Genomic DNA, 16,275 nt, shown 5'->3' with positions numbered 1-16,275 from the left:
TTTCCCCAGGGGCTGTATCTTGTGAATCACTTAGTCAAATGGCCCCAACTTTGGACCACTGACTGTACCCCAAAGCCCCATGAGGCACAGCAAATTTCAAGACAACATGATTAATTATGCAAATTCTAGAGCACTTAGAACAGCCAATCTTTAAAACAGAAAAGCAGATTTTAAGGTTAAATATAGCAGCACTGTTACTCTGCTGTAACATAGAGGTAAGGTATCCTACTACATCCCTTACAACAATAGCATAGTAAGAAAATGTAAATGTTGTAAAACCAAGAAATGCAGAGTTAAGATAATTCTTCCCACCCAAAATGGTCAAAACAACCTTAACTACTCAAGTGGGAATATCAATCAAAAGCAATAATCTAACAGCATCCTAATCCCTCCCCTAATCAAACCTGCCATCTTTTCTGTTTCAATACAATTCCAAATCAACATTCCAACTCCTAGTCCAGAGGACCTTCACTGCACTCTGTCCAGCACCAGTGATCCCAGGATGACTTGCTGATGGTTTGCAGAAGTTAATGGAGGGTTAAGCTTCTGGGATCTCTCGGAGAGTATATCTACACTTGGAGCTGCAGGTGTGATTCTCAGTTCAAGTAGACATATTCACACTAGCCCTCACTGAGACAGCACGCAAAAAGTAGTGTAGCCTGGGTAGCACAGGAAGTGTTAAGAGGCAGCGCAGCCACAAACCCAAATGAGCACAGTGGGTATGCATTCAGCACAGCAAGCCCATGCCACCACTCACTCTTGCCCATGCTACTCTAGCTACACTACTGTTTTTAGTGTGCTAGCTCAATGAGAACTAGCACAAACATGTCTACGTGAGCTGTGAATCACACCCAAAGCTCCAAGTATAGAAATACCCTGAGGGTCTCTTAAGGGCTGGGATCAAAGAGACCAGTGTTAAGGTTGTGTAGGAAGTGTCTCTTAATTCTGCATTTCCTTGTTTTCCAACATTTGTGCATGAGGTAACAATATTCTTGCTTGTTAACAATAAGGAGTCCGGTGGCACCTTAATGACTAACATGCATGTGAACATCATTTTTTATGTTCGCTGCTGGGTTCAAACACAAACTTGTGTTTACTTGCAGATAATGTGCACAAGCATGTTGATGATATGCTCGTGCATTGCTCTAGTAAACGACCCATTTTTCCTTTCACACCTTAAGGACTGGTTAATATTGATTTTACTGGTATAATTTACAAGTACCAATTCTATATTAAGCCATTGATAATACAATAGTAAAACCTACTTGATTCACCATCTTCTCCTTTACTAGCAGAGCCTGTAAAGAATATACTTCCATCCTCTGCAACAAGTAACGCATGCGAACCATCATGTCCAACTGAGAACTGGATAATCTTTGGAGATTTTGTGATTGGCAGCTCAACCCATTTTCCTGCTGAAGGACCACCTTGTTTGATTCCTAGGCTCTGATATTTGCCAGTGTAATAAATCTGAAAGAAAAAAAAAGTTATATTGTTCTCCTATCATGTCATAATACTTAAAATGAAACAATAATTGTATCTAATAAAAGCAAGGTTCAAAATAAAGGGGTTTAAGGATTTTTCCCATTTGATGACTTAATGATAAATAAGTTAAAAATCAGTCTTAAAGACCTTAGAAAAGTTTACTATAAATGACAACCAAAACTGGACTTATTTCGAGACACGACCTCAGCAAGATGAAATAGAACATAACAGAAACATGCATTTTTTCCCGCAAGATATTCTATGCCATTCTCTTCCTTTGTTTGCTCAAAAAACTTTTGATAGTTAATTATGCATTAATGCACCCAAAACTACATGAGGATTCATTTGATTACAGGAGCAGATTAACAGAAAGCATGGTTACAAAGTAAAAAGGACCAAGGAAAACCAAAATAAATAAATAAATAAATAACACATTCTTTAACTCATCCAGTTACTCGATAGGTCAGTATAGTGTTTCTCAAACTTGGGACGCTGCTTGTGTAGGGAAAGCCCCTGGAGGGCCAGGCCGGTTTGTTTACCTGCCGCGTCCGCCGGTCCGGCTGATCGCGGCTCCCACTGGCTGCGGTTCGCTGCTCCAGGCCAATGGGAACTGCTGGACAGGCCGAGGGACATACTGGCCACCGCTTCCAGCAGCTCCCATTGGCCTGGAGCAGTGAACCGCGGCCAGCGGGAGCCGCGATGGGCCGGACCTGCGGACATGGCAAATAAACAAACCGGCCCAGCCAACCAGGGGCTTTCCCTACACAAGAGGGGGCCTAAGTTTGGGAAGCACTGTGTCAGTATATAATGTACTTTTGGTACTTAGTGTCATGATCTGGTACAAGGCACATGCTAAAACACTGGTAAAATGAGTTAAATTAAGAAGTGTCAGTCTGAACATTGCTTTTAAAAAATATGAATTTAAACATCATCCAATACTAGAAACTCTTTTTTATTTACAAGATTGCCCTAAAAAGAAACATGGGACAGAACAAGAAGCAATGGTCTCAGGTTGCAGTGGGGGAGGTCTAGGTTGGATATTGGGAAAAACTATTTCACTAGGAGGGTGGTGAAGCACTGGAATGGGTTTCCTAGGGAGGTGGTGGAATCTCCATCCTTAGAGGTTTTTAAGGCCCAGCTTGACAAAACCCTGGCTGGGATGATTTAGTTGGTGTTGGTCCTGCTTTGAGCAGGGGGTTGGACTTGATGACCTCCTGAGGTCTCTTCCAACTCTAATCTCCTATGATAAGAATTGCAATACCAAATCAGACCACTGTTGAATCTGGTCCCAGTAGCCTGTCTGCAGCAATAACTAGTACCAAGTTACAAGAGAACTTACAGTGCACAATTATTAAATAACACTGCTCTACAGCCAAAATGCTTCTGAAATAAATGTAGTCAAACTTTACTAATTCTGGGTCACTGAGAACGAAAATGATGCTTAAAATTGTTGATTGAGTCTAGTTTTCAAGATATGCTATTGGGTCAGTATATACGACCCTTGACTTGGGAATGGCGGAGGATAAGTGAGTTATAAAGGGAAGGGATCTCAATTTAAACCAGAAATGACTAAGATACGTCTTTGACTGGATCTATGAATAAATCTATGACTGGGTTTGGACAGTACTTGCTTTTTAGGCAAAACAATGAATGATGCAATCTGAAGCTGGTATTGCGTCATACATATGAATTGCATCATGTTATTCCTAGAAGTCATGGATGATGCAATCATAATGAAGCTTACATCACTCTGCTGAACAAATTGCCCTATATCAGCTCTAGAAATCATACAGTGTCGTGCTCTCTTATTTGTCAGTGTTTGATTTTGCAAAGGGACACATTTCTGTTTAGCCAAAGTGAGCAGAGATGCCTCGTACTTGTGTGAACAGTGCAGATAACTTCTGCTATGTTTGTGGTGAAGTGACTTTTGCATCACATAAGCGCAGTATAACATGTTGCAACATGTCACTCAAGATACATTTTTTGCACTCATCTAGATTTTTTTCCACCGAACTGCTGAGCAGTGAGCGACGAGCACGGCGAGCAATTTCACCAGGACATTGCAATAATGGAGAAACGTTATCAGGGCAAATGGAGCCCATCAATGCTTGCAGACTACTTCTGGACAGTGACAAGAGATGCTCCATTTAATGAACACAAGAGACAAGACAAAAAGCGCCGAGTAGACACTGAATAGTACTAAACTATGTACATAACAGTTTTTTGCCTTTTGTTTCATAATAAATTTTATTTATATAACCTTTTTGCTGATTTTTAAAGTGTTACATAAACAGGACAGGTGAAATATCATGTAAAGCAACCATAAACACATGAAAAGACCTAGGTTTACAATTTATGACTAAAACTCTACTATCTACACAATATACATAGACATAAAATGTAAAAACTTAAATATCTTAGAAATAGTAGCCAGTTGTTTTAATTGTCATATTTGAATTCAGCACATCAAAATATCTAATAAATAGCACATTTTATCTCTGAAGCAGACTACTTCTCAAAAATTGTAGACCAGTGTAACCTGCCCACAGAGGATGTTTCTTCTTGAACCCCATCAACTTAGTTATTGGCTTATGCTACAATACATAGAAGTACATTAAAAAATATATCCTATGAAACGTACTCTTATCCCTATCTGAATCTCTGACTACTTCCCACGCAATTAGCGGTCACTTAAACAGTCTATTCTGGGCCACTCTTCACATATCCTCTGCGTTGTTAAGACCCATAGGTTTTCCCTCCGAGTAGCACTCAGAGGAGGGATTCTTTCAATCCACCTGTTTTGCATGTTCCTCTAGCTGCTCAATAGCACACCCATCATGGCAGATAATCTGGCTTTATTCTTTACACATGTCCCATACATTTCCATCATCTTTTCTGGATAACTTTGGCCTAAAGGGTTGTTTAACTCTGACAAATCTTGGCATTTGTTATAAACTCGCTGGAGATATACCTATCTCATAGAGCTGGAAGGGACCCTGAAAGGTCATTGAGTCTAGCCCCCTACCGTCACTAGCAGGACCAAGTACTGATTTTGCCCCAGATCCCTAAGTGGCCCCCTCAAGGACTGAACTCACAACCCTGGGTTTAGCAGGCCAATGCTCAAACCACTGAGCTATCCCTCCCTCCATTTATTAAACTAGTATTTTTGAGGCATTTTGCTTTGGAAGGCATTTAAATGTCTGTCTGTAGTTTTAGTGGATTTCCAGCTTTTATATGCATATGTTAGGACTGAAATATTCATATGTCTATTCCATTTATGAATTCCACCAAGCTTTGGTCTTCAATATCTTATGAGAATTAATTCCAAAGGTTAAATCCATTATACCTAAGTATTTACTTTCTTCCTTTCAGACTCTCATACTACCTCTTGAGGCAGCAGGTTCTGAAGCAGTCTTGCAGTACTTTTGGCCACTTCTTTGAGACAGCGTTGCAGGCATCACACCCTTTAGCTAAGTGCCATTCTTAGTGGCATAGACATTTCTTTTACAGACTCACGGAACATCAAAAGGCAAGAGGAAGTAACAGTTATTTATTGTAACTGTGGTTTTTTGAGATGTGATGCAAACATGTATTCAACTTAGGTATGCACATACCTAGCACACTGGAGCCGGACAGTACTTGTAGATGGGCAGCACTCCCACGTAATGGCTGTGGCTCCTCCCCTGGCTATATGATGTGACACTGCCCCAACATCCCCCTCAGTTCCTTTGCACCAAAAGCTCAAGAGCAGACTATGATGCAGAGGGGATGGAGAGTGGGTCATGGAATACACATCTGCATCACATCTCCAAGAACTACAGCTACAGTAAGTAACCGTTCCTCCTTCTTGGAGTTGATGCAGACGTATACTCCACTTAGGGCTTGTCTACACTTACAGGGGGATCAATGCGCAGCGATAGATGCATCGGCCATAGGTTTAGAAGACCGGTTAAATAGACCGCAGATAGCTCTCCTGTAGACTCCTGTACTCCTTCAGATCAAGAAGAGTAAGGGGAGTCAACGGAAGAGCATCTCCTGTTGACATCACGTAGCATAGACTCCACGGTAAGTAGATCTAAGCTACGTTAACTTGAGTTACACTATTCACATAACTCAAATTGCATAGCTTAGATCGACTTTTCCCTGTAGTGTAGACAAAGCCTCAATTCACTCACACGCAATATGGAAACGTCACTGAGGAACGCTATCAGCGTTGCTTGTGCTCTCGTCGAATGAGTTTGTATCTGCTGAGAAGGCATAGCTGAAGCTCTCATACAGAGTCTTGGTACAAGATGTTATTCATCTAGAGATAGTCTGTGCAGAGACTCCTTGCCCTTTCGTGAGGTCCACATATGAAATGAACAGGTGATGCAAAGTATGAAACAGTTCGGTCCTGTTCAGATGAAAGGTTAGATACTGTTTGACATCCAACATATAGAGGCACTGTTCCTCTGGAAAGGAATGTGTCTTAGGGAAAAAACACAGATAAATATACCGCCTGATTCAGATGAAACTCTGATCACCCTGGAAAAAACTTTGGCTGCAGCCAAAGCATTATTTGCCCTTGAAGAAATGCATGTAAGAAGGGCCCACCATCGGGGCCTGCAACTGACCCACCATCCTTACAGATGTAATGGTTATCAAGAATGCAGTTTTCGGAAACAGGAGGGGCAGGGGACAGGATGCAAGCAGCTCAAATGGAGGGCCAATTAGAGCCACCAGAACTGCATTTGGGTCCCACAACAGGACTGGCTCTCGGACCTGATTATGTAAGTGGATAAGCCCTTTCAGAAATCTCATCACCATGGCATCAGAAAGAACTGATTTCTCCTAAATAAGGAGATGAAACACTGATATTGCTGCCAAATGCACTCTCAGTGAACTGAGGTTAAGGCCTGATTTCTAAAGATGTAGTAGATACTCCAAGATGTCCTAGATGGAAGTCCCTGTTGGTTGGGTCCCGCAGGCAAAGAACAGCACCAAGAACCTCTTCCACTTCACTAAGTAGGCTTTCCTAGTGGGGGACTTCCTACTGTTGAGTCAGACTTGCTGGACAGCCACCAAGCACTACTCTACCTCTTCATTCAGCTATGCAGCAGCCACGCCATAAAGTGCGTGGAGCTGATCACATGATGGAGGGTGTGGCCATGGTTCTGAGTGAGCAGGTCAGGAAGGAGAGGAAGCGGTATGGGAGCCTGAACAAGGAGGTACGTGAACCAGGGCTGTTTCAGCCACACCAGAGCAATTAGGATGAGCTTGTCCCGATCCACCTTGAGCTTGAGGATGACCAGAGGAATGATCAGAATAGGAGAAATGTGTACAACAGAGTTGACTATGTGCTGCAGTGGAAAGCATCAGAGGGAGCCCATGCTGAGCTCCCCACCCACACCCCAGAACAGAATAGGCAACACTTTCTGTTTTTCCTCAAAACAGGTCAATCGTGGGGATGTCCCACATCGCAAAGATGATCTGGAGAACACTCGCCATCAGGGACCACTCATGGCTCACAGAGAAAAACCTGCTGAAATGGTTCACAAGACAATTCTGCATCTCCAACAAGTGGACTGCTATCGTACGGATATCTTTTTCGATGCAGAATTGCCCCATGTTGATGGCCTCGGGGCAGAGTAACCTGGAAAGTGCTCTTCCTTGTTTGTTCACATAGTACATCGCAGTAGTATCATTGGGGAGTATGTGAACCACTTAGTGTCTGATACAGTCCCGGAAGGCACAATATGCATTGTGGATGGCTCAAATGTTGATATGGAGTGAGGTTTCCTGTTCCAACCCCAGGCTCTGCGCACACAGAGTCCAGATGCATTCCCTCCCCCCAACCCAAAAGGGAGGCATCAGTAACCAATAACTTGGTTGGAGAGGGCTGAGTGAAGGGGACTCCTCAGTACACATTGCGCAGGGACGCTGAACAGCTCAAGGAAGAGTCTAGGACTAGTGGAGGAACACAAACCAATCTATCCAGAGAATGTAAGGCAGGGCAGTAGACCATCCTGAGACCACATATGAAGAGAGTGAAGGGACAACTTGGCTAACTAGACCACCTATGTCCCAACGGGCTCAGAGACATCCTGACTGTTGTGGAGGGCTGAGTTTACGGACCGAGGAAGAGTTGTTGAATTGCCTGGAAGCAGCTGGTTGGAGGAACACTCTCGACCTCATGGAATCTAACAGGGCGCCAGCGAACTCAATTTTCTGAGTGGGAGCCAACTATGACTTTCTGGTGTTTAAAATGAGCCCCAGTTGGTAGAGCCCAGACAACGTGATCGTGACACTGGCGAGAACCTCCTCTCTAGAGCCGCCCCTCAGTAACCAATTGTCGAGGTACAGGAAAATATGGATTCCTTTCCTCCTGAGATATGCCATGATCACAGCAAAGCATTTGGTGAAAAGTCAGGGGGCAGAAAAGAGGCTAAATGTTCTTCTACCACAAACAAAGAAAGTTTCCTGTGGCTCGTTAGAATCGCCATATGAAAGTAAGCATCCTGTGATCCAGACCCAGTCTTCTGAGACAGCACGGGGAAGAAAGCCAATAGAGTGACTATGCTGAACCTCATGTATTTGATGAATATGTTGAGGCCGCGAAAGTCAACAATAGGTCTTATCCCACCCTTGGGTTTTGGTATCAGGAAGTACCAGGAGTAGAAGCCGTGACCCCGGTGTTCTAGCAGAACTTCCTCCACCACTCCCAACGTCAGCAGAGGGCTGACTTGCTTAATGAGCAGTGTTTTGTGAGACGGGTCCCTGAAGAGGAATAGGGGGATATGGAGGTCACATGGAGAGGAAATGGATGGCATAGCCCTTCTGACAGTGTCTAGAACATAGCTGTCAGATGTAATTAAGTCCCACGCATTGTAAAAATGGGACAGTTTGTCCCCAAAGGGACATGGGGACGATGAGAGTAGAGCAATAATTAGAACAGTGCTCTGGACCAAGCACTCAAAATGGCTGCTTAGCAAGTGCCAGGTGAAGGCATGGACTAACTGAACCCCACACCTGAGTGATTCCTTTTGTGAGACCTACCCCTCTTTCTGGAGTAGTCGCCCTGCTTCAGGGAGAAGGGCTGCGGGTGATACTGTTGCTGAACCCCATAGTGGTGTCTCTGCATGGGCTGTATATACACCCTAAAGGACCTCCAGGTAGCCTTGGAATCCTTAAAGGAGTGCAAAAAGGGTCAACAGTCTTGTCCAAGAACTAGGTCTGGATGTCAAAAGGCAAATCCTCAATGGCTTGCTGGACATCCAGAGTGATCCCAGAGTTTTATGGCCAGTAAGCTCTCCTCAGAGTAACCACAGAGGGCGTAACCCTGGCTGAAGCACCTGCAATGTCAAGGAGGGACTGCAGTGATGTCTTGGCCACCAACCAGCTTCCTGTGACAAACACCCTAAATTCCTCACGCAAGCCCTTGAGCAACTGGTCCACAAACTTGGACACTGCTGACCAGTTGAGAAAATCAAATTTGTACAGCAAAGCTTGTTGATTTGTTGGGACAATAAAAGTATAGAGTTTCTATCCTCAAGGATGGACTTGAACTTACTCTGCCAGGCCCGATCATTCATTGCCATTATAACCAGAGAATTCAGGGACAGATGGGAACAAAACCCTTAAAATCCCTGCACAGGAACAAAGTAGCACTTTTCCATGCACTTAGCCACCAGTGCTACTGAGGCCAGTGTACTCCACAGGGCTCTCAACAGCTCGAGGGGCGCATTATTACTCCAAAGGGCCACTCTCTCAGGGACAGAGGGCTGTAGAACATCCAGTGTGTGTGTATTTTCCTGGAGAAACACTGCCTGGATGCAGCTAAAAAGGTCCTGGTATGCCATAAAGTCCTCCAGAATAGAAGGGGAGGACAAACCAGGAAGCACTGCATCATCTGGAGATGAAGTCAAAGCTCTTGGCTGAGCCAAACCAGCTCTTGCTCCTGGAATGACATACCCAGACAGAAGGAGTCCAGCAGCTCTGCAGTGAGGAAAACCACTGATGTCTGAATTTGCAGCTGATCTGCAGCCACCATTGTCAATCTTGCCTTTGAAAGGGACCAGGAATGACATCTCCACTAACGAGGAGCATTCCACTATCTCCAAGGTGGCCACTGATATGGATAGGGCATTGGTGGCCAGTTGGTGTCGGGCCAGGGACTTCCATCCTGGTCCCAGGGGATACATCAACCCCGGCTGCCATACTAGTCCACTGGCAGGCTTCAGATCTTGTCAGGTGAAGCAGAGCAGGAGAAGGATGACCCCAACTCAGAAGCAGAAGAGTCCTGTGATCTCAGAGACATGAGTGGAGCAATTCCCAAGGGAGCCAAAAGGCAATCCAATTCATCCATCACCCAAAATGAAGCAGGAATCGGTGCCCCCGATGAAGGCGGCACTATCAGTACCAACCGTGCTGGTAACGCAGGCAGCATCAGCCCCTGCGTACCCAAGTGCATTGATGTTGAGGGTGGTGACAGTTGCCATGGAAGCATCTGCGGCATCAACTGTAGCGGCGCCACAGAGGGTCCCAGTACCAAGGTACTGATTCCGGTAGCATACCCATCCCAGCCACCAGGAGAGAAGCATCTTGGGTACAGTGCCAAGGGGCCCAATGATTGGTGGCAAACTCCTTTGGAGGGGCTATCGAAGGTACTCGACTTGTAAAATCTTGGACCAGCAACAAGGATGGGCCCGAAAGGAAGGGCAATTCCGCCACAGTCTGGTACTTTGATGAAGTAGATACTGTTAGTACGGCCTCGCCCTTGTTGGTACCGAATTCAAAGGACATCCGGAGGCCAGAACCAAAACAATATCCTACTCGGTACTGGGAAGGGTTAGAGGTACCTGCGCCATCATTCACACCAGAGCCAGCCCTTCATCAGTCTGTGCTCTTTCTGGGGGAGGCAGAGGAGTTGCCCCACAACCTGGAGCCATCATAACTGGTCTTATGAGTCCTCTTCTTTGGCAAGAAGACAGAGAAAGGCTCCTGAGCCTCTTCAGAGAGGCACCTGCCCCAGAACAAGAGACAGCAGCACTCTCCAAGCCCAAGGTTGCTCTCTGGCCCAAGGAGAGCCTCAGTACCAGATCATGTCACATGGCCTGTTCAAGCAGGTGCTGCTTGAGGCAAAGCTCCCGTGCCACTTGAGTCCTCTCCTTGAATGATCTATGCTTTTTAAGGTGTGCCTTGCCAAGACAAAGCAAGCACCACATGTGGAGCTGCTGTTCGAGATCATTCCTCCACATGAACGGCAATGCTTAAACCCAGATGAGGGCATCACCGGGAACACTATATAGCAACTAATACTAACTACAATCACTAACACACACTAACTATGCATAATAAAGATTAAGTGCAAAGTGGTGAGACTACAATCACACAGAGCTCCAACTCCAGCCACAAGCAGTAAGAAGGAACTAAGGGGTGTTGGGGAAGTGCCACTTAATGTAACCAGAGAAGGGGCCACAGCTACAAGGTGCGAGTGCCACCCCTCTACGGGTACTGCTAGGCAAAGGTCTCCGGCTCCAATGCACTGGATGCACATCTCAAATTTCACTTCAGCCTCCAGATGTAGTTAAAGTTATGAAAAGTTGTAGAAAACTTTAAAAATCACCCCTAAAGACAGTGTCAATGGTAATGGGCTAGACAAATTTCACATTGGTGGCAATGTGCTGTTCTGTATGCAGCAAGGCTGTAGATTACATTCGAAGGCAGACAATTGTAGAACACATGGAAAGCACTAAACAAACTGAATGAAAAGAAATGAAAACAAGAGGCTGAAACAGCAGGGCCATCGACAACAGTAAAGAAACAATGCACTGTGACTAGCTCATTCCATTAATTTTATTATGGTTGATGACATTTGTAGTTTCAAACTTGCTTAAAAATCGTAAATATATCAATAAAACATTCTGTTCAACTAATACCTGTATGTATTGTGGCTAAGGAAACTAAAGTTCAGCGTTTCATTTTAACAGCGGAAAAAGGCAATTTTTTTTTTTAATTGGACCATTTGGTGTTTTGTTTTTGTTTGTTTGTTTTTTTTAAATCACAGAAAACTAGGACCCCTGGTTCTAATACAACTTTAGCAGCATTATAAAGAGCAATTTACAGGTAGTTCAATGAGATTTGGTGGGGGAGGCATACTATTTATTTTGACAATACATGGACTGTATATTTTTGGACATTTTGTACATTTGAAAGAACCACTTCAAAATTCATTTGCAATCTCCTTCATTTGAAAAGATTCCAGATTGAGCAACTTTTATTTTTACATGGTCAAATCTTTGTGACTCAAACAATTTGGATTTGTAAGTTTTATGTCCATTTTCAAAGGTTCAAACTACCTTGCCAAAACCAGAACTCTGATCTTAGGGCAGGTCTACACTAACCCCCCAATTCGAACTAAGGCACGCAATAATCAGTGAATAACGTAGCTGAAGTTCGAAGTACTTTAGTTCGAACTTACCTCGGTCCAGACGCGACAGGCAGGCTCCCCCGTCGACCTCACGTACGACTCTCGCTGAGCTGGAGTACCACAGTCGACGGTGAGCACTTCCGGGTTCGACTTATCTCGTCCAGACAAGATGCGATAAGTCGAACCCAGAAGTTCGATTTGCTTGCCGCCGAACTACCGGGTAAGTGTAGACCTACCCTTAAGGAAATAAAATATCTCCCTAAACTGTTCAATATGAACAGGAGTGAAAAAAACTAAACCGTTGTCCAAACTGGAGAAATCAAAATAGGTAATACACAAGGTCAGACAAACAGTAACCAAGATAAAATGTTTTCCCAAGCTGACTTTTCCAGTTAGACCACAGACATCAGCTAATATGCAGTGTATCTCTGAGAAAAGTGAAAATAGTTTCCACTGAGCTGAGCTAACCTTCCTAACCACGAGGAATAGGCTTAAGCCAACTGTGGGTACAAGAGAAAGCATCAGGTTTAAACTCTAAACATACAGCAACAAGCAACCTGTTAAGAACTTGTGAAGAACCACACAGCATAAAGAAGGTTTGTAGAAGTAACTAGCATTTGTAGGTAAACAAATTAAATAAATAACAGCTTATTTGCACAAGACTTAAACCTCACAATAAAGGTTGATTTTAGACATACAATTTGAACTAAACCGTTCTCATGGAGTTGCTCAGGATTCCCATTTAAAAATACCAGCCTCTTTAAAAGTTAGTATTCCAATCAAAAATCTGCATTGATATTACTTTCTTAAAAGGGCACTGACAAGATACAAAAAATTGAACTAATCACATTGAAATCCATTTTGAGTTACTAAATTTTACAAATTATTAAGTAAACAAAAAAGCTTTTTAAAACTGAAGAGAATTTTTCAAGTTTAATTCACTTTTCGCCATCTGTGGTGTTTCTTTTCTTCACTTCATCCAATTTGGACTGAAGATAAACTGATCATTGTGATACCTCACAAGAACTAAAAAGTAAAACTATTTAAAGTAGTGTATCGAATTCCACCATTACAAAACTGTTTAAAATCCCTATCTATAAAAATATCTGCTTTCATTCACACGTAAAAAAAATTCATGAAAATATGTCTACACTTATTGAGTGAGACTCACCAGTCCAGAAAGCATATGGACAAAGCTCTGCTAACCAATTTAGTGGTGAAAAGGATGTTGCACAGACCTTCCGCACTAGGAAGCATTTGATCCACTGTATGCTTTGTAATCTCTCCTTCACCCCTACCCAACCCTTTTTTTGTAAACACAAAACTTAAATTATGACATAAAAATAAAATTATTTGATAGTACAGCTAAGAAAGTACATTTAGGGTCTAAAGACTGTTTCTTAGCTACTCATTAGGAAAAATATCTCAAACATATATGCAAGAATTTTTAAAAATCCGTTTACAATTACTATGCAACATTATAACTCAGTGGTTCTCAAACCGCGGCCCAATTAGCAGACAGCTGTGGTTCAGTTGTGTGCTAAAAAAACCTCAAAATTTGCGGCTCTGATCTGAAAGGGGGTGGGGTTGGCTAAGGGAGGGAACAGCATCAGGCAGCCTGCTGGAGCGCTCCTGCCAGCAGGGGGCTAGTGAGTGCCAAGGGGGGCACAGTGTGGGATAGTGGGTCTCTGGGCAGGTTGCCGGGGGGGGGGGGATTCTGGGCAGTGAGGCAGTGGAGGGCACTGGGAACTAGGGTTTTGTGGGAGTGCTACAGCAGCCCCAGGTTTTAGGTGTGCAGCAGGGGCGGAGTCCGGCTGTCTGGCCCCACACCCAGGGCTCCGCTCCTGGGCCCACTGTGTGGAGGAGTCTCTGGGCAGGGGGCTCTGGGCATAGGGGACTGTGGGGAGCTTGTGGGGGGAGGGATGATGTGGTTCTCAACCTGCAACCCATGTAACACACTGTGGGCCGCATATGCAACTCACAATGATAAATATGTTGAGAACCACTGCTGTAACTAATAGTGCTACCGCCGTTAAAGCAATTACATCATTTTATGGCCCTTCCCTCTGTCCCAGCAATAACTCTAGACATTCCTTTGGATTCCAGCTGAGGAGCACTTTTCATTTAGAAAAGCCAGAAGCTGCTTTAACAACACTGAGATTAAGTAGATGACAAAGTTAGAGTAAATTTTAAGGCAAGTTTTGTATACATTCAACTACACAGACATACTGAGTAAGAACATATAGGCTTTACTTATAATTTAGTACTAATTTTGATAGGACTGAAAAAATGTGGACATATGACATTTGGTTAATAAAAGAATAATCCAGTAATTATTGTTGCTATAATTTTGTTTAGTAGAAAGTCATAAAAAATTAAATTGCTATATGAACACTACTTAATCTTATTGGTTTGTCTTGTCTACATCACAGTGAAAGTAAATATATAAAAACTATAGTCAACTGCCAATGTACAATAGCATAATATATTTTTAGAAGCAGAAATGAATCTTTTTTTTCAAAACCAATATATCAAATCTAATTTCCATAACAAGATCCGGTAGCATATTATTTATGCAATTTAATATATCAATAATGAAATATTTCTAATACCTTTCCACTAGCAGTTTTCATTAGTGCAAATTCTCTTCCTGCACCAAGAACAGCCGACTCCTCATCGAACCCTGTACCTGAGAGCACAACAAGATGTAAGTTAGGTATGCAATTTATATGTAGTTGGTTTTAAAGATAAGTTTTTCCTTATGTACCTCATCCTGCATGGTTGAAGTAGAAGCAGATTTTGTCATTGACGTCAATTGACAATATGATGAGAACCTCACAAAAAAATTAGTTCACGAAAGCTTTCTTTCAACGTGAACTAATCCAAGTGAAATGAAATTTCAAGTTTACAATTATACTTTTAATTATAGGGAAAAAAATCAGAGCAAAAATCGAAATTATATTTTCCATGAACATTTTCACAAAGTATACCTTTAATTACTTTCACTACAATGGGAAAGTTCTAAACCAATTCCAAGAGGACAGCTATGTTTCACTTAAAATCCAAATGGATTCCAAGTGTAGAGGCATGGATAGTGTTATTTTCAACAACAATCCTTTTTTACATAGGATAAAGTTGATTGCTACAAACCAAGATGGGTATGGGTTTAAGAACTATGAAGGTCCATGTTAGTAGTCATCAGTATACTTGTAATGGAGCCAGGGACACTGGAACGGGGTGGGAGAACGGGGGAGAGCGAGCATGGCACCAGGGTGGGATTGGAGAGGAGCAAGTGGGGGGTGGGGTCTTGGAGCAAAGAGGCAGCGCAGGAGCACAGCCTCAGGGAGAAGAAACAGGGCGGGATCTTGGAGAAGGGGCAGCACAAGGGGCGGTTCAGGTGCTGGTGGTCCCCCCACTTTTAGGGAGTTTCCACCACTCTTGAATGGAGCTGTCAGTCTGAAAAGACCACTGCTGCTCCCCTTACTTGTTCTCGTTCACTTTTAAATTAAAATAAATAAATTAATTAATGGAGATATCCTATCTCCTAGAACTGGAAGGGACCTTGAAAGGTCATCGAGTCCAGTCCCCTGCCTTCACTAGCAGGACCAAGTACTGTCCCTGACAGTTTCTTTTTTGTTTTGTTTTTCCCCCCAGATCCCTAAATGGCCCCTCAAGGATTGAACTCACAACCCTGGGTTTAGCAGGCCAATGCTCAAACCACTGACCTACCCCTCCTCTCCTCTCCCCTTTTATTTATTTGTTTGAATTATAGTACCAAGTTTGTACTATAAACCACTAATAATGTTGAAAGAAGACATAACAAAATGAAGCCTTACTGATAATGTGCAAGTCTTTCTCCAGATCAAATAATGAGATACCACAGGCATGTAAGCACTTTCTAGCAAGTTTAAGCTGCAGTTCTTGTTGCAATACTGGTTCCGTACTTGTTGCAAATATTCGAACTACAAAGCCATCCTGTAACAAATAAAATACCCATTTAAACCATTAAACAATTATTTTAGTTAGTTTCTGTGGCACAAGTCTGGTTTAATCTCACCCTGCAAAGAGTATACTGTGCATCTCCAGTCATCCTTCAAAACAAATCAGTAGGTAACACACAGACAAAATTACGGGGTTTTTTTAGGGTAGAAAAATGACTAATAATTGGTGAAAGAGTGTAAAAAGAATAAAAGACAAGTAAAATGTTTTAGAGACAGACAGACCTGAAGAGATAGACTTAAAAAGCATACTTTTTCATACGATAACTTCTGTTTCAAATGTATTAAAAACCAAATCAAGAGAAACAAACTATTGAAACTCATAAAACCATGGCACACGTTGTCTTTTAATGTTTATTCATTCAGTGATATATGCATCCGAAG

At 42.9% G+C, this 16,275-nt stretch overlaps 1 protein-coding gene across 13 annotated transcripts in view; it reads right to left on the bottom strand.

Moving 5' to 3' along the window:
- The window catches only part of MYCBP2 (MYC binding protein 2), a 395,137-nt gene that overhangs the window by 296,739 nt on the left and 82,123 nt on the right, over nucleotides 1-16,275 (bottom strand). For all 13 annotated transcript variants that reach the window (XM_034758293.1, XM_034758294.1, XM_034758297.1 and 10 more), the window contains 3 exons: nucleotides 15,730-15,868; nucleotides 14,506-14,582; nucleotides 1,266-1,470 (listed from right to left, as the gene is read on the bottom strand). In XM_034758293.1, the coding sequence (XP_034614184.1) occupies nucleotides 1,266-1,470; nucleotides 14,506-14,582; nucleotides 15,730-15,868 (421 nt within the window). The remainder of the gene's footprint in view (nucleotides 1-1,265; nucleotides 1,471-14,505; nucleotides 14,583-15,729; nucleotides 15,869-16,275) is intronic.

Source organism: Trachemys scripta, chromosome 1 (genome assembly GCF_013100865.1).
Source record: "Trachemys scripta elegans isolate TJP31775 chromosome 1, CAS_Tse_1.0, whole genome shotgun sequence".
NCBI lineage: Eukaryota > Metazoa > Chordata > Testudines > Emydidae > Trachemys > Trachemys scripta.
The sequence above is the reverse complement of the archived record's forward strand: the minus strand, read 5'-3'. Positions and strand labels throughout refer to the sequence as shown.